The 17,509-nt window shown below is 47.7% G+C and overlaps 2 protein-coding genes and 1 pseudogene across 3 annotated transcripts; 1 reads left to right on the forward strand and 2 right to left on the reverse strand.

Moving 5' to 3' along the window:
• Positions 1–3,822: 3,822 nt before the first annotated feature.
• LOC117860132 (L10-interacting MYB domain-containing protein) lies at positions 3,823–7,976 on the reverse strand. 2 transcript variants are annotated; one of them, XM_034743365.2, is made up of 5 exons: positions 7,917–7,976; positions 7,294–7,353; positions 5,088–5,164; positions 4,625–4,918; positions 3,823–4,536 (listed from the first exon to the last, which is right to left on the reverse strand). In XM_034743365.2, the coding sequence occupies exons 2-5, from the start codon at positions 7,298–7,300 to the stop codon at positions 3,976–3,978; spliced, it is 939 nt and encodes a 312-aa protein (XP_034599256.1). In that variant the 5' UTR covers positions 7,301–7,353; positions 7,917–7,976; the 3' UTR covers positions 3,823–3,975. The 2 variants fall into 2 exon arrangements, with proteins under 2 accessions (XP_034599256.1, XP_072150593.1); XM_072294492.1 differs by lacking the exon at positions 7,917–7,976 and having other exon boundaries at positions 7,294–7,897.
• Positions 7,977–9,272: 1,296 nt separating this feature from the next.
• Positions 9,273–11,511, reverse strand: LOC140223094 (zinc finger BED domain-containing protein RICESLEEPER 2-like). The gene is made up of 3 exons (XM_072294537.1): positions 11,271–11,511; positions 9,456–10,400; positions 9,273–9,370 (listed from the first exon to the last, which is right to left on the reverse strand). The coding sequence occupies exons 1-3, from the start codon at positions 11,509–11,511 to the stop codon at positions 9,273–9,275; spliced, it is 1,284 nt and encodes a 427-aa protein (XP_072150638.1).
• Positions 11,512–15,756: 4,245 nt separating this feature from the next.
• Positions 15,757–17,429, forward strand: LOC117860128 (putative cis-zeatin O-glucosyltransferase; annotated as a pseudogene).
• Positions 17,430–17,509: the final 80 nt, after the last annotated feature.

Below are 17,509 nucleotides of genomic sequence, written 5' to 3' on the forward strand. Positions count from 1 at the left end.
GCAAACAAGCTTTTTGCCAAGTGCCAAGCTAAAAACACTCGGCAAAGAAAAAACACTCGGCAAATCGGGGCTTTACCGAGTGTCAAATAAAAAACACTCCGGAAACCCTCCTCTTTGCCGAGTGTAAAAAAAACACTCGGCAAAGAGGGGGTTTGCCGAGTGTTTTTTTGACACTCAGCAAAAAAAATAAGTTTTTTCCTCTTTTCACCTTGAAATTTTTTCTACTCCCCACATACAACATGTGGTACTGCATGTTAAAATTTGGTATATTTTTGAATTTATTTGCTATATTTATTTAATTAATTGTATTTCAAGGAAAATTTTGGTATAAGTCAAATTTGAACCGCAAGCGATTCAAATTATAGAATAAAATGAGTAGAAAAATGATATTCATGTTATTTAGCCAAATTTGAGACATGACCCACAAAATAGAAAGAAATTTTGAACATTTTGTTCAGGAAACACGATCACGAACGTGTGGCCGAATAATTTTTAAATTGTAAAAAAAGCAAGCAAAGTCTGAAAATCATGAGATTTGTCATGATGTGATGATATCATACGTGGAGGCTGTGGAAAAAAAATTAAGAAGATTTCGCATATTTCGTCACGTACAATGTTTACAAATCGAAGCATCTCAAAAGAAGAATAGTAGCATTAAGAAGGATTCAATAAGAATTGGAGTTAGAATGACTGTCGAGTTTTGTTTTGACTACAAAACTTTTTGTACAGCCAGTAGAGAACATATATTATTTCATATGAAATTTTTGTAATTTTTTTGGAATCGTTAGATAATTTTAATGTATTAAGTGCAATTATAGAATTTTAATTGATATAAATTGAATTTGAACCGCATAAAATAATGAAATAATATGAGTAGAACAATCAAATATATATTGTTGAGGTAATTTGATGGAGTATTTTAAAATATATCAAAATAAATGGAGAAAAAAGTGTTATGAAACGAAGAAAAATGAGAAAAAAAAAGTTTGACGAGTGTTTTATTTATTGCACTCAGCAAATCAAAATTTTGCCGAGTGTCCACGTTTCAACCTTCGGCAAACAAAATATCTACCTAACCCACTGTACCCCCGCGCCCGAGACCGCCCCCCGCGCGCCCCTTCTTCTCCTCCGCAGCACCCCCCCCGGCCCCCTCCCCTCCCTCTCCTCCGGCGGACCCAGCGTGCCTCCTGCCCCCTCCCCTCCCTCTCCTCCAGCGGACCCAGGGCGGCCCCGGCCCCCTCCCCTCCCTCTCCTCCGGCGGGCCCCTCCCCTCCCTCTCCTCCGCCACGCCGCCCCTCGAGGCCGGATCCGGCGGAGGCCATGGTGGGCGGGGGGCGTGGTGGCCCCTCGGGGCCGGATCCGGCGGTGGCCGGCCGCCACACTCCTTCCTTCGGCGGAGGCCATGGTGGGCGGGGGCCGTGGTGGCCTCCCGGGGCCAGATCCAGCGGTGGCCAGCCGCCACTCCTTCCCCCGGCGGCCGCCCCCTCTCCGCGTCCCTCCTCGGCGAGATCCGGGCGGCGGCCCCCTCCTTCTCCCTCTCACCGGCGAGATCCGGGCGCCGGCCCCCTCCTTCTCCCTCCCCCTCCCTCTCCGACCGCCCCCTCCCCACCGGTGACATCCGGCGGCCGGGGCCGCCCCTTCCTCCCTCCCTCCCCCAACGGCGAGATCCAGGGAGGGGGAGGGAGACGGCGGCACGCGTGGGTAGGGGCGGAGGAGATGGCGGCGGCGCGGGCCGGGGAAGGGAGACGGCGGCGCGCGTGGGTAGGGGCGGAGGGGACATCGGCGTCGCGGGCCGGGGGAGGGAGACGGCAGTGGCGCGGCGAGATCCATGGAGAGGGAGGGAGATGGCGGCGCCGCTGGCCAGGGGGAGGGAGATAGCGGCGAGATCCAGGGAGGGCTTGGGCCAGTGACGGCGGCGGCGGTGGTGGCCGGTAGTGGCGGCGGTGGCGGCCAGCGACTGTTTTTTTTTATTTTTTTCTGAAATTGTTGCCGAGTGTTTTTTGGTACTCGGCAAAGCTTTTGCCGGGTGCCCAGCAAAAAACACTTGGCAAAGTGTGTTTGCCGGCAGGTTTTTTACCGTGTGCCCACTACCGAGTGTTACACTCGGCAAATGGTTCGCCGAGTGTTTTTGGAGTTTTGCCGAGTGCCCTAGGCACTCAGCAATGTTCCTGTGTCCCGTAGTGCATTAAGCACCGTAACATATACTACTACTCCTATATATGGACAACCAGCCGCCTCGCCGGCACTGGTGCTGTATGTGGCAGTAAACCAGTTCAAATGAAAATCCCAATAGGACTGACCTTATTTGAAAAGGCTAATTTACTGCAGCTCCTGGACGGACACAAATGTTTGTCAAAGCGCCAACAGAAAACAAAACAGTTCGACCAGATGGAAACATACGTTGTAACTGTATACAACTCCTCGTACGTAACAAACGAACACACAACATAGGAAATGCATTCACAAGTCCGGATCATAGCAGGAATAGAGTGCCACATCGCCCTGAAGCAGTAAACCCCCGACAGAGTACAATTGAACAAGGCCAGAGCCAATCAATGCTTTGTCTGAGCGCTACCTAGCAGCCTTCCACCGTGCTTGCCTGCTGCGGGAAGAGACTCCCAGACACGAAGGTTAGGAGATTGTCCTAAAAAAAAGTAGACAAACTTGATAATCATCCAGTAAGAAACAACACAATTGTAATCATAGGACCTACAAAGAACATGGTAGTTTGCATCTGCAGTAAAGACCATTTTCCTTTGTGCTCTAATATTCCCACAGTTTGTAATATTCTGATACACAGAAATAAACAGATCAATAAACTCATAATCTGCGATTACTTTCAGTAACTGTATACATAGAGAAAAATACCTGGTAATGTTCATTGATGCCACCAGTCCAATCAACAAATGTAGTGACATAAAAACTTCTAGTATCATCCTCTGTGGAATGAAATAACAAATTACTCCATATACTTGTTGCTGCACTTAGCTTAGCTGACAATACGGATGAACCGCAAAATTCAAGTGTAAGCTAATTCAAGTCTATCTTGCAAATAAAGATGACAGTTAAACTCTGAATACTTGCAGCGGCAGTACATTTCCCTCTCTCACCGTCCTTCCAAGATACACACAAGAAAGGTACTCTACTTAACAAATCCGTGACTGTGCAAATTAACACACAACAGTTGCCTGTTGCTGTCAATGAGTCGTTAGATTGTCCAACACTAACCTACAATCCACAGTAGTACAGAAGCAGTTATATTTTTTTTTTAAAAAAAAAACAGCAACTGAACTGATAATGGCTGCTGCTGCTCTGAACTGAAACAGAAATTCAGTGAACTGAAACAGAAATTCAGTGAAACACAATGCACCTTAATCACAGAAACTTTGTAGTATCACGTCTTAATCGCAGAAATCCGGGGGGTTTATGTGAACATATGAACTCTAACCCTAGATCGACGCCATGCTCTGAACTGAAACAGAAATTCAGTGAAACACAATGCACCTTAATCGCAGAAACTTTGTACTGTTCCGGCTGAAAAAACAAGCTGAAAAGTACGGATTATAAGATAAGCGAACAGGGCCAGATGTTAGTAACAGCCAGGTAACTGCAACAACTAGTTCTGTTAACGAAAACGTTCAAGCCATCGCACAAGCGTATAAGCAAGGTTCATCTAGACATCCCATTCCACTCTGTTGTGAAAACATAAATCTCGGCGGTGCCTTATCCATATATGAGTCATGATAACTTTGTGCTAGCTTACCACAGCTCTCAACCATTTTAAAAAAATATTCACCATCAGAATCACTAGATTCATCAGACTCACTTGAAGACATCTGTGAACATTGACATAAATGAAATGTAAGATACAACTGTCATACATAAATAAAATGCAATAAAATAAAATGTACCACACATGCGACAAAAATAAAATAGTAGCATACACAAATGACATCACTCTCACTAAGCCAATTTCTATTTTTCATATTTATCATTGTACTTCCTCCTAAGCCAATTGAACCTAATCTCATTAGTAGGCAAGGTCATGAACATCTCCCTTTGCTCCTTCTTCACAAACAGTTCAGACGCCATGTAATGTTCATTGCTATCATAGCCGGCCCCACAAGCAATCACAACCTCCATCACTTCCTCAATAGAATATTTTCCATATCTCTTCAAAACATATTCATTGGCTGAACTTGCCATACTTGTTACTGCTTCTTGAATTAGGAATGCATTTCCAGACTTCACTTTTTTACCACTCCTATCAATAGGCCTTGCCAGTCTCTTGCCACTCGCAGGTGAAGGAGAAATACCAATATCCTCCTCTTGTGTTTCAGGAATGAAATCATCACCTTCTGGCTCAAAATTGGTTGCCTCATCTTGTGTCACATCAACATTTTCGGTTGCTTCAACATTCACAACATGAGGAGACCAATGATCAATACCAATAGTAGTAATGTCAGCAAAACACTTGGCTAATTCATCTTCATTCTCAAGGCCCTTCTTTTTGAACTTGCCATAACCCGAAATGTCCTGAAATAAGCACATAATATTATTATAAGTATTATCAACAGGTTTGACATATGCAAAAAAATATAGCAAAATTTTTTAACCAACTTACAGCTCTAGGTTTTGTCCACCATTCATCATCTATAGCAATAGTCTTCTTTATAGGCCCTGTTTGCCTTAGCATTAGTTTCTTCCATGCTTTGAAATCTTCCTTCAACTTGTCCCATTTGTTCTTGATTTGACCCTTGGTAGCCACAATTCCAGTCCTTTCCTTGAACCCCTTCTCAACCTCAGCATAACCAAGTGCATTCAAGTGTGTGTTTGGCCGATTTCCTTTTTCAACTTGTTCGGCAAACAACACACACAACACTCGAGTGTTCTCCGAATTCCAATCAATTTCTGGCATCTATCGAACTCACAAATTTCATATTAGAAGGCCTCAAGTATATCAATTTTATACACACACAGCACTAGAGTATATCAATTTCATACACACACAGCAACCTCAAAGGCACAATCAAAGGTGTACTCCTCCTGATGCATTTCAGTTAATGCAAAAAAAATTTTTGCCATACCTTGTGGCCGGCGGAACTTCTCAAGATGCCAGGGACGGCGGGGGATCTCCTCCTGATGTGTTTTTGATATATGCTCTCTGTAATAATTGACAATGATTAGAAACATATCATAAATTTTGTTGCGAATTTCCTCCAAGTTCTTATTAGTCATAACCATGTCCAGGGTATTGTCTATATCCATCAACTTATTATTTGGTTACAATTACTCTTCAAATGGTTGTTATTTAACCATCCAAATTTGGTACATCTCAATCCACAGCTATGAGAAGCATATATCCATGCTTTGCATGCCTTATAATAGCCGACAGTTTGCATATATCCAAGAAGTGATCCTATTTGTACTTGTCACTGCAATGTTTGTCCTATTGACAGTAGTATATTAGTTTTAAATGGAAAACTGTACGAAACTAACAGTTTTTTTACTTCTAGTTATGATCAGTGGGCAAATGTGAATTTGTTTTTCTCCCGTTCTTGCTTTGATCAAAATCTGAACTTTACTGATGCACGTTAGTTGTTACATTCTTACACCACAGAACAGTGATGCAAAATTCAGGTTTCTATGTTAATTGCTATTAACATCTAGTAAAATATTTGTTGTGACAAAGGATAAACTTTAATCAAGATTCTAAACACGTCCAAATACTACTTCAATGGGGAAATATCATTCGAATGAATCAAATTAAAATTGCTCAAAGCTGACGCACATCTGAAATCTCAACGCATGTTCGTGTCTCCTCTCCTGGAACTGTTCATCCTTCGCTTCCTCTTCTCTCCACGCCGCCAATAACAAACCAAAAGATCCATCAATTCGCCACTTCCCTCAATCTACCATAGCAATCCACGGGATCCTAATTCATAGAGGGGAACTCGAACTGGCGGATTGGCACTGGGGATTTCATACCTTTGAACAGGCGGGGGATCTCCTCCCACCCCGGTGGCGGGCGGGCTTCTGCGGCCGGCGGAAGCCTTCGGCGGCGGGGCGCTCCGGCCGCCGGCGGGGTGCTGCGGCGGGCGGCGGGCTTTGCCGGCCGGCGTCGGGCCTTTGGCGACGGGGCGCTCGGCCGGCGGTGGGCTTCGGGGGCGGGCTCGTCCAGACACGGCGGGAGGCGAAGGTAGGCAGCCGGGCGGGGCTAGGAAACCGGCGACGGGCCTAGGGCGGCTGGCGGCGGGGCTCGGCCGGCCACCGGCGGGGGTGGACGGCCGCCGGCAGGGGCTACGGCGGCGGCGCGGCTAGGGTTGCGCCAGCGCAGGTACGCGCGGCGCGGGCGGGACTAGTCACGCGAGGGAGAAAAAATAGAGGCGCGAGGGAGAAGAAGAAATAATGAAACGTTATTTTTGTGTAATCAGTGGCAATGGTGGGTAATTACCCACCAACTCCACGAGGAGGTTCAAAAGAGGGGGTTTTGGAGCAGCAAAAGAGGTGCTCCAAAACTCCACCCCCATTTGTACTACAGCTCCATGGAGTTGGCAGCTCCGTGGAGTTTTGGAGTTGGGGTGTTTGGCTATTTTTTTTGCTGGAGTCGCTGGAGTTGTGGAGTGGAGCTATGCCAAACAGAACCTAAAAACATAAGGTAGACTTCTTAAGAAACTTGGTGATGGTGCTAGAAAGTGTGACAGCCATTTCACTTCTTGACGGATGGAGCCACCAAGTTACCCCTTCCTGCACGCCACCACCAAGTACCAACTCAGCAACTCATCTATTCATTGCAATTCTGCTGATGGAGACTGATGGTGATTCCCGGCACTGGCCTCACCACTGCAGGCATGAGGGCCTTGTTGCCGGCCTACTAACCAAATTTCACATCTTATTATTTCTCCCACCTCCACAGATCCACTGCTCCCCTTTGATGTCTCTCCAATCACCACCACTGCGCCTCTTCCCATCACCATTTCTTGCCTCCTTCCCCACCTCCAGCGACACACACAAAGCCTTCTACGGTCAGATACTACGCGTCGGAGAAGGACAGGTCAGGACTCATAGGAGAAGCAGTTGGCCCATGACTAGCTGTAACTTGTGTCCAACTTTTGTCCAGCACGTCCAAGGTTTTAGGTTCGAATAGGGGAACAATGCCTTGAGGGAAAATGGATGAGAGGATTACGCGTCGCAGTATAGATTGGTTTAATCCGAGATCCGAGTAACAGCGGAGAACAAAACAACACAAGAGTGTAACACAGGACAATAATCTGACATCCGCGGGGACCATACCAGGCATTCAGCGTCGTCCAGCAGCAGCACGAGAAAGCCCCTGGCCGCAACACAGAGCACCTGAAAAAAAAATCAAAGCAGAACAAACAGAGAAATTAGGGGAGCCGTGGGTCACCTCAGCTCGCATCACCACGCCGTGCGAGCATTCCATCAAACACCTACGGCGCGGGCATCCCACCGAACACCCACCCGCGGCTCGCCGACCCCAACCAGACGCCGCGACAGCTCATGGAGCCAGCACAATGGCTGGTCCGCCCAAGCCCCCGCACTGGTAGCACGGCCGACACACCCGCACCCAGCAACAACGGCGTCTGGCCCATCGCCGACCGCCCCCCACCCCACATCGGCGCCGCCGCCCCTGACAACAACATCCACCCATACGGCCCGCACCAGCAATGTCGCGCGAGGATCCGACCGAAGACCCACCGAAGCCTCGCCACACCAAGCACACGCCGCAGCAACGCACCAAGGTACCGCAACACCTACCACTGCCAGGGCTCCACACTGGCGCCGGGGCCGTCACACACGCACCCCGCAACAACGGCGCCTGGCCCAGCGCCGACGTACCCCAACCCATGGAAAACGCCGCAAGAGAGAGGGAGCGCGGGACGCGGTATACGCACCTTGGAAACCGGCCGAACGAAAGGAGGAGAGAGCCCCCGACGGCGAGTAATCCCCCTTTCCTGAGGGCAAAGTTTGCATTTAAACTGTAGCATTTTGTTTGTATTTGCGAATTATTATCCAAACATTGACTAATTAGGCTCAAAACTGTGCAATTAGTTTTTGATTTCGTCTACATTTACTACTTCATGCATGTACCGCAAATTTGATGTGATGGTGAATCTTCTTTTTGCATAGTTCCAAAGTTGGAAAAAGTGAACTAAACAAGGCCTAAAGGGGGCCCTCCAAAGGCAACGTCTCCCTGCCATACGGACCCCACTGAGAGGTCGGCCAATGGCAGATTGACAATGGCCCCGGTCCGCAGGGGCGCCCCCACTGGCACCCTATTCCGGCGCACAGTAAAAGCCTCCGTCGCAAAGCTCTCCCTGCCAGCGGACCCCACCGAGAGCTCGACCAATGGCAGATCGACAACGGCCCCGGTCTGCAGGGACCGGGGCGCCCCCCATGGCTCCCTGTTCCGGCCCACAGTAAAACCCTCCGTCGCGGAGCTCGAGGCTGTCACCGGGCTCGCAGCGTCCGATTCCACCAACCACCGTTCGACAATGGCCGTGCGGAGCAGGCGCGGCCCACAGCATGCACCGCAGCATGGCGCCCCCCCTCCGCCGCCACGTGGGGCCAGAAGGCAACCAGTCCCGCACGTTAGCCTATGGGCCGACCGAGCGCGGGCGCTCCCACCCAGGCCGGAACAGCCACGCCGGTCCTAGGTGACCGGCGCGCGACGCCACCCACCCCACCCGTCCGGGCCCCGCTGCACCTGGCCCCGCCCGGTCAGCCACCGGCATCATGGAGGGAGCAGCCTGCGGGTCGTACGGCGGCGAGACCGGCCATCAGATGCGCGATCCGGCGGCCAACAGTACAACCATCAATGTGGCCGGGGCAAGCGCCTCCAGAGGCCGGTAGCCCTGGGCGTTCGGTTAATACGGTTAATACGGTTCGGTTAATTCGGTGAACAATAATTTCAGTTATTGAACTTTGGTAACCGAACTTGCTCCCAGAAAACAAATAACCGACCTTATTCGGTTTCGGTTAAATCGGTTCGGTTAATCGGTTAACAGAAATACAGAAAGTATGTCTATCACCAAAAATTCAAATAGGCAAACAACATTACAACACACAATAGGAGTACTTCAATTGTTGAACAGTACAACACATTAAGACGTCTAAAGACTAAACCAAGTAACCAACAGTCCAACACAGTGTCAAATTCAAATAGCATTACAACACATAATAAGAGTCCTTGAACAAATGAACAGTGAACACCGTAACACATAAGCAGACAGTAGCATTACAACACATAATTATGCAGGAGAGGGCTTGGTTGACTTGACGTTAGTAGTAGACTTGGGTGAAATCGTCAGGCTCAAGCCACCAATGTCCTCTTCAACATGAGTAAGGGCTTCAAATAGTCAAAAAAGGTAGTGTGAATATATGAATAAATAATGAGGAACATGAAACAAATAGCTAGAATTTAAATTGATTACCTTCTTCTATTTTAGCCAATTCTTCGGGATCTTCTTCAACACTAAGAGTAGTGGATCGACGAAGCCAATCTTGTGTACAGATCAAGCGCTCGACCATAATTGGTGTGAGAGAGCTTCTAAAGTCATCAAGAACACGTCCACCTGTGCTGAAAGCCGACTCGGATGCCACTGTTGAAATAGGAATGGCCAACAAATCACGAGCCATGTGAGACAATATTGGGAACCTGTGAGCATTGTCCTTCCACCATTCAAGAATTTCAAAGTCTTTCTTATCCTCCTCATTCTCTTCAGCAAAGTATTTCTCAAGTTCAGACTTTGTGGTGCCATTTCCACCACCATCAAGCCTCATCTTCTGAGCAATGACAGACCTCATCAATCTCTTGCTCTTTTCTGGAGCTTGTTCAGAATCAGTAGTATGCTGTGACTTGTCACTTGGAGCATACAAGTTTTTGTACTCTTCAAACAAAGCATGGAAAGATTTGTTTACTACAGCCCACAATTCTTGTCCTATTTCATGACCAAACATTTCCAAGGTAGCCATTTTTGTGTAATCAGATAGTTTGTACCTTGGATCAATAGCAACACAGAAAAAAATGACCAAGTTTAGCATGTCCTCCTTCTTGTCTCCCCAGTACTTGTAGTACTTTGTTAGCATTCTTTTACCCATGTCCTTGCGTATGCTATCACAACTTTGACACCACTCACGCAACAAAATCAAAACATCAGCAATCTCATGAAAATAAGTGTGAGAAGTAACATGTTGAGTGGCTGAGACACGGAGGGTGAGCTCATAGAAGTGTTCAAGAAACTCAGCCATCTTCTTAGGCTTTTCCCAATCTGATTTTACAGGAACACCTGGCATATTCTGTCCTTCTAGATCAAGTTGGTAGTAGGGATCATCATCCTTATATCTTTCAAATGCTTTCTCATATGGTATTGCATTAGCTAACATAAGGTAAGTGGAGTTCCATCTTGTGCAAACATCCAAAGATAAAAAAGCTTTGCTATCCACCTTTGCTAATTCAGCACACTTCTTAAATTTAGCTAGCCTAGAGGGAGAACTCTTGACAAACTTAACAGCAGCACGAACACGAGAAATTGAAACATCAATCTCTTTTAGCCCTTCAGTTACTATCAAGTTGATAATGTGTGCAACACATCTCATATGAAGATACTCTCCATCAGCAATGCTGCAGTTTGACTCATTCAAAACCCTCCTCATATACTTGATAGCACCATTATTTGAGCTAGCATTATCAACAGTTATGGTAAAAACTTTATCTAAGCCCCATTCATCCAAGCAACCCTCTAAGGATTTCCCAATGTCATCCCCTCTATGGCCCTTTACCAAGAAAAATCCAATAATCTTCTTGTGTAGGTTCCAATCACTATCAATAAAATGGGCTGTGACACACATGTAGTTTTGCTGAGTGTTTGCAGTCCATGTGTCAGTTGTGAGGCAAACTCTTTCACAGGATTGCTTAAAAAATTCTTTCAGCTTATCTTTCTGCACATCATAGATACTAACACAATCTCTAGTGGCTGTTCTTCTAGATGGCACAGTAAAACGGGGGCATGCTTTGGCCATAAACTTCCTAAAGCCAGATCGTTCAGCAAAAACAAAAGGCAACTCATCTTCAATCAGCATTTCAGCAAAACTGTTTCTAATTTCATCAGGATCAAACTTCCAGGTAGAAACAGTGCCTACACTACTACACCCATGTGATGGTTGCAATTGCAAAGTGCCTTGGTCATCAGGATTTTTATTAGGATTTCTCTTGCATATTCGTAGATGATATTTTAGAGAAGTTGTACCATTTTTTTTGGAGTGACAGTTGAGCTCACGGCTGCAATACTTGCACTTTGCCTTCTTCAGTACGTCTCCAACAAGGATCTTGTGGTAGCTGTCCCACACATCTGATCTTGGTGCCATAGCCTTCCTCTTCTTAGCTTCCTTCTCCTGGTCCTTCTCCTGCTCCTCATTCTTGTTCTGCTCCTCATTCTTCTCTTTACCTTCAGCTTCAGATCTCACAACTTCAACATCTGAATCCTCCATCTACAAATCGAGCAAAGCAAATGGATTCAACAAGTCAACAACAAATAATATGGGCTCAAATAATCACTGAAACAGACAACAAATCGAGGGGGGAAGGGATCTCGAACTTACATTGGAGGAGTGCTCGGTTGGTGGCGCCGTTGTACTACTAGTCCGAGACTCCGAGCGCTGATTACTTGCCCCTTCTAGTTCCCCGCGGAGCCTGGTGCCCTAGTTGCTGGAGCTTGGAGGCAGGAGGCGGATGGGGACGCGGCGACGTGCGGAACTGCGGACGGCGGTCGGCGTCGGCGACTCGGCGGTGGCTTTGGTGAGGACGCTGGGGAGGCGGTGGACGGATGGGGACGCTTGACGCGGGCAGGCGGCGGACGGAAGTCACGGCCTCATGGGGCGGCGGCCGGCGGCGGCTCTGCCGCTCTGGAGTGCCGGCGGCCGGCGGCGGCGGCTCTGGAGTGACGGCGGCGGCGGCTCTGCAGGGGATGGGAACGGGAGTCGGGCGGCGGCGGCTCTGAAGGTGAAGGGGATGGGAACGGCCGAACGGGAGTCGGGCGGCGGCGGCTCTGGTCTCTGGAGACTCCGTCCGCTAGTCGCTAGGGTATATTGTTGACTTGTTGTGGACTCGTGGGCCGTTTATGGGCCGGATGGAATGGCCTGGACGACAGTTTATCGGTTAAAATTCTAATTCGGTTACCGGAAACCCAAAACCGACCCAATCACCGACCACCGAATAGCGCTAGTTTTTTAACCGAACCGAACACCGAAAACCGATTTAACCGACTATTTCGGTTAAATCGGTTCGGTTCGGTTCGGTTAATCGGTTTCGGTTAATTTTTGCCCAGGCCGAGAGGCCGGCGGCTCTCTTGGGGAGTAATTTTGGGTTTTCTATACACATTATTTCTATAATTTGGAACGAATGGAGCACTACCCAAATCCCAAATCTGCTCTGTTACGAAAATACTTTCATATACACCTAGCTTCGTGCTGGATTCAACAGGTTTCAACATGAGTCATATAAATGGAAGTTTTAGAGTTCCTATAAAGAAGGGAGTATTTGATACTTCCATTTTATTACACTATAAGCAACTATCCAAGCATTTTACATTGAGCTTATTCAAAAGTAAAATATTAAATGTGGTTTGTTATAGGAATTTGTCTTCATAATTTTCCTGAAAAGCCATGTGGTCTGATTTACATTAGATAACTTTTAGCTGTCTTCTCCTACACTTGTTTTGAACTGTGCTTGAGCTATGTTTTCAGTGATCCATTCAAATGGAGAATCTAAACTAGGATGATGAGCTGTATACTCTACCTGCATCGTCTTATATCTAAAATTTAGCTAACAGTTGTTGAAGTTTCAGGTGCAACTTTCTAGTAGAAGATTTGGATATGTGCTTTGCACCTCACAGAAGAAGTTTAAATTTATGCTTGACTCCTGTGCGACACATCACATATGCTATAATTAAGCCCTAATGCGTGACTTGAGGGAGGTGAAGAAGGAAGACCGGCTACCTGTATACTCAGCAGGTGGTAAAGAACTCAACGCTAAGAGGATGGGATGCATTGACCTTAAGGATTTTAGCTTGAATCCAGTTGGTTTAATCCCTTCAATGGAATACAATGTTGTATCTGTTGGACAGCTGGCTAACCAAGGCCTGATGATCTGCTGGGGAAATGGTCAGTTCAGTATCTATGATATGACACACAGCAAGATTGTTGGGGAGGGGTATCTTGACAACAAGTTGAATCAATATATTTTTAGAACATTGAAATGGTCACCAGAAGCTGACAAGTTGGTTGAAATCCCCAAAAATGATATACATGAAAGAAATGATGAATCTGAAGACTTTGTAGTTTGCGTTCAAAAAAAGCAAATATGAAAAGCAATAGATGCTTATAACAGGAAAACTTTATAGTTTGCGTTCAAAAAAAGGAACCATACTTGGTTTAAGCTGTGATGATTTCTGTCTATTAGTAAATACTTCCACACATGTTTTCACTATATTACATTCCATTATTTCAGAAAGATGAAACAGCTACATGCTGCTAATTACTGCTAATTTCCCAGTTTAGTTATTTACACCCCCAATTACTTCTAGAGGGTTGCGGATCCTGTCCCTGAGACTAATTAAGTAGAGAAGCTGGATGTGCGTGCTAGTAGTCAGTCATTATCCTTTTAACTTGGATATTTAGTGAAAAACTCTGGAAGGGGCAAGGCTTGGATATTTAGTGAAAAAATCTGGAAGGGGCAAGGACAATGACTAACTACTAGCACGCACATCCAGCTAGACCTCTTTTTCTTGGATATTTAGTGAAAAATCTGGAAGGGGCAAGGACAATGACTAACTACTAGCACGCACATCCAGCTAGACCTCTAGAAAAATCAGTAAAAAAAATCTGGAAGGGGCAAGGACGATGACTAACTACTAGCACGCACATCCAGCTTCTAGTAAGAAAAATTTGCATGCCTGTGTGGGGCTGGAGGGAATCAAACCCATTTTCTCTGCAATACTCAACCTCCTTTTGGCATAGTCATAATAGGTCTTGAGCCTTGGAACCTGCAAATGAAGTTAGCTTCGAGATAAGTGAAGTCAAGCGAATATTTGGAACACATTGAATAAAAACAGAATAAAGGTACATAAAAATCTGGAAGGAAAAAAAGAGCCAACTAAATGTTGTTTTGACAGCGTCCATGATGAACCAATAAGCTTCACTCTCTGCAAGCTACACACAGAGAAAAATTGCTTTGGGGAAAGGACAATTCCATGTTACACTAAATATCCAAGAAACAATGAAAAAAGGCAGGCCCAATTCCATTCATTTTGGACGCACCTGATGGAACTTCTAGGTGACGTGGGTCAAGTGGAATCTCATTCGGTCCATTTGGAGATGATGTTAGTGTTGATGCAAGATAGGTGCACGGTTTGCGCTAAACGTACCATAGGCTCAGATATCGTTTTTGATGCACCCAATGGAAAATCCTAGGTGATGTGGGTCATGTGGAATATTGTTCGATCTGTTTGGAGATGGTGTTAGTGTTAGTGCAAGATAGGTGCACGGTTTGCGCCAAACGTACCATAGGGTCAGATATCGTTTTGGACGCACCCGATGGAACTCCAAGGTGACGTGGGTCATGTGGAATCTCGTTCGGTCCGTTTGGAGATGATGTTAGTGTCGATGCAAGATAGGTGCACGGTTTGCGCTAAACGTACCATAGGCTCAGATATTATTTTTGATGCACCCGATGGAAATCCTAGGTGATGTGGGTCATGTGGAATCTTATTCGGTCTGTTTGGAGATTGTGTTAGTGTTAGTGCAAGATAGGTGCACGGTTTGCGCCAAACGTACCATAGGCTTAGATATCGTTTTGGACGCACCCGATGGAACTCCAAGGTGACGTGGGTCATGTGGAATCTCGTTCGGTCCGTTTGGAGATGGTGTTAGTGTTAGTGCAAGATAGGTGCACAGTTTGCGCCCAACGTACCATAAGCTCAGATATCATTTAGGACGCACCCGATGGTACTCCAAGGTGACGTGGGTCATGTGGAATCTCGTTCGGTCGTGACCTTGTGGGTGACTAGTCATCGCTCTTGAGTGAGTGATCCGTATCTTTCCAAGCTGCAGATTTTACAGCCTGTTAAAAAGATCTACGGAAACACTTAGGTCCCATTTGGATATCTTCACTAAAGTTTAGCACCTGTCACATCGGATATTTGGATGCTAATTAGGAATATTAAACATAGACTAATTATAAAACTAATTGCACAGATGGAGTCTAATTCGTGAGACGAATCTATTAAGCCTAATTAGTTCATGATTTGGTGGTGCTACAGTAACCATTTGCTAATGATGTATTAATTAGGCTTAATAGATTCGTCTCGCGAATTAGCACGGGAGTTCTGCAATTAGTTTTATAATTAGCTCATGTTTAGTCCTTCTAATTAACATCCGAACATCTGATATCATACTGCTAAAATTTAGTACCTAATATCCAAACACCCCCTTAACCCACCCTTTTCTCTTGTTTGATGCTGAAATTGTAACAGATAAGGTTTTGGCCAGCAAATGGCGGGGACAACACTCCCCCCCCCCCCCCCCCCCCCGGGTTGACCCTCAAAAAAAATATCTACGGAAGTGCATGCAGGCACGTGACTATTTTGAGCTTGCCCCTTGGTCAATTTCGTGCTGCGCACGTGCATGCCACAGCTGAGAATACACGGACCATGGCGTCCATATATACTAGTATGGAGCTGGAGGCCAACTACTGTACGCTAAAATATCAAGCTCTGTCGCCCAAGCCTGAGACCTCCATGGAATCCGTTGCCGTCGTAGCGGTGCCGTTCCCGGCGCAGGGCCACCTCAACGGGATGCTGCACCTGTCGCTGCAGCTTGCGTCGCGGGGGCTCCCCGTGCACTACACGGCGCCGGGGGCGCACGTCCGCCAGGCGCGCGCGTGTGCACGGCTGGGGCGACGACGCCCTCCGCCGCGTCCGCTTCCACGAGCTCGAGGTCCCCGTCTCCGCGCACGCCTCCCCGCCGCTGGACCCGGCAGCGCCCTCGCCGTTCCCGTCCCACCTCATCCCCGTGTGCGACGCCTTCGTCGCGGGCGCGCGCGGCCCGGTCGCCAGCCTCCTCGCGAGCCTCTCCGCGCGCTCCCGCCGCGTCGTCGTCCTGTACGACCGCCTCAGCTCCTTCGCCGCGCCCGAGGCGGCGCGGATAGACCCCCACGCCGAGGCATACTGCCTGCAGTGCGTGTCCGCGTCCTACGACGCCGCGTGGACGGACGCCGGGCAGCGGCTCCTGCGCGCGCGGGGGCTCCACGACGCGCCGCCACCGGCCGCGTGCATGCCGAGGGAGTTGCTCGAGTTCATCGTTAGGACCAAGGGTGACGGCCAGAGCCCGGCCTTCGCCGGAGTAATCATGAACACAAGCCGTGCCATCGAGGGCGACGAGTTCATCGACGTGGTGGCTAGTGACCCGGAGTACCGGGGGAAGAGGGTATTTGCCGTTGGGCCGATGAGCCCGCTTCTCGACGCGGCCACATGCACAGCGGAAGGGCAGCAGACGCGGCACGAGTACCTCAACTGGCTCGATAAGCAGCCAAAGGCGTCGGTGCTGTACGTGTCGTTCGGCACGACGTCGTCGTTGATGGCGGAGCAGGTCGCGGAGATTGCCGCGGCGTTGCGTGACTGTAAGCAGCGGTTCGTGTGGGTTCTGTCTGACGTGGATCGCGGCGTGGTGCACGAGGAGGAAGCTATGGAGAGCCGACACGCCAAGTTCCTGTCCGAGTTCACCGAGCAAACCCAAGGCATTGGGCTGGTGATCACCACATGGGCGCCGCAGCTCGAGATCCTAGCGCACGGCGCCACTGCGGCGTTCATGAGCCACTCTGGCTGGAACTCGACCATGGAGAGCCTGAGCCACGGCAAGCCGATGCTCGCCTGGCCCATGCACTCCGACCAGCCGCTGGTGGCTGAGCTTGTGTGCAAGTACCTCAAGGCTGGAATCCTGGTGAGGCCATGGGAGCAGCACAACGCAGTCACACCTGCAGAGGTCATCCGCGAGGCGATTGAGATGGCGATGGTACATGATGAAGGCTTGGTGGTGCGAAAGAAGGCCAACACACTCCACGAATCCATCCGTGCCTCCATTGCCGAGGGCGGTTCATCACGGAAGGACCTCGATGACTTCATTGGTTACATAACCAGATGAATCGTGTTCTCGTTTCTTCTTAACAGCTTGATTTGAGTTTTCATGGTGAATTGATGGTTCGAGGGACAGTAATGGATCAAATTAAAAGAACTAGGCATTATGAGTAGGGGTCAGAATCGATTTATATATCGTGATATAGGCCATGGAGAAAATTCGAGATTTGTGTATGCCAAAAATTTTACTTCCGCCATTTAAATTATAAGTTGTTCTAACTTTGTCCGAAGTAAAACTTTTTATTATTGATTAAATTTATAGAAAAAGTTATAAATATCTATAACAACACACCAGGCAT

Source organism: Setaria viridis, chromosome 6, assembly GCF_005286985.2.
Source record: "Setaria viridis chromosome 6, Setaria_viridis_v4.0, whole genome shotgun sequence".
NCBI lineage: Eukaryota > Viridiplantae > Streptophyta > Magnoliopsida > Poales > Poaceae > Setaria > Setaria viridis.

Excerpts from the sequence above, each read along its gene's own strand:
- LOC117860132 (XM_034743365.2), bottom strand. Across the intron at positions 4,919-5,087 it reads GAAGTTCCGCCGGCCACAAG|ATGCCAGAAATTGATTGGAA; the intron begins GTATGGCAAAAA and ends TGAGTTCGATAG. Across the intron at positions 4,537-4,624 it reads GGTGGACAAAACCTAGAGCT|GACATTTCGGGTTATGGCAA; the intron begins GTAAGTTGGTTA and ends TGCTTATTTCAG.
- LOC140223094 (XM_072294537.1), bottom strand. The coding sequence starts at position 11,511 with ATGGAGGATTCAGATGTTGAAGTTGTGAGATCTGAAGCTGAAGGTAAA. Across the intron at positions 10,401-11,270 it reads CTGTCACTCCAAAAAAAATG|CTAATGCAATACCATATGAG; the intron begins GTACAACTTCTC and ends ACCTTATGTTAG. Across the intron at positions 9,371-9,455 it reads ATTGGCTAAAATAGAAGAAG|CCCTTACTCATGTTGAAGAG; the intron begins GTAATCAATTTA and ends GACTATTTGAAG.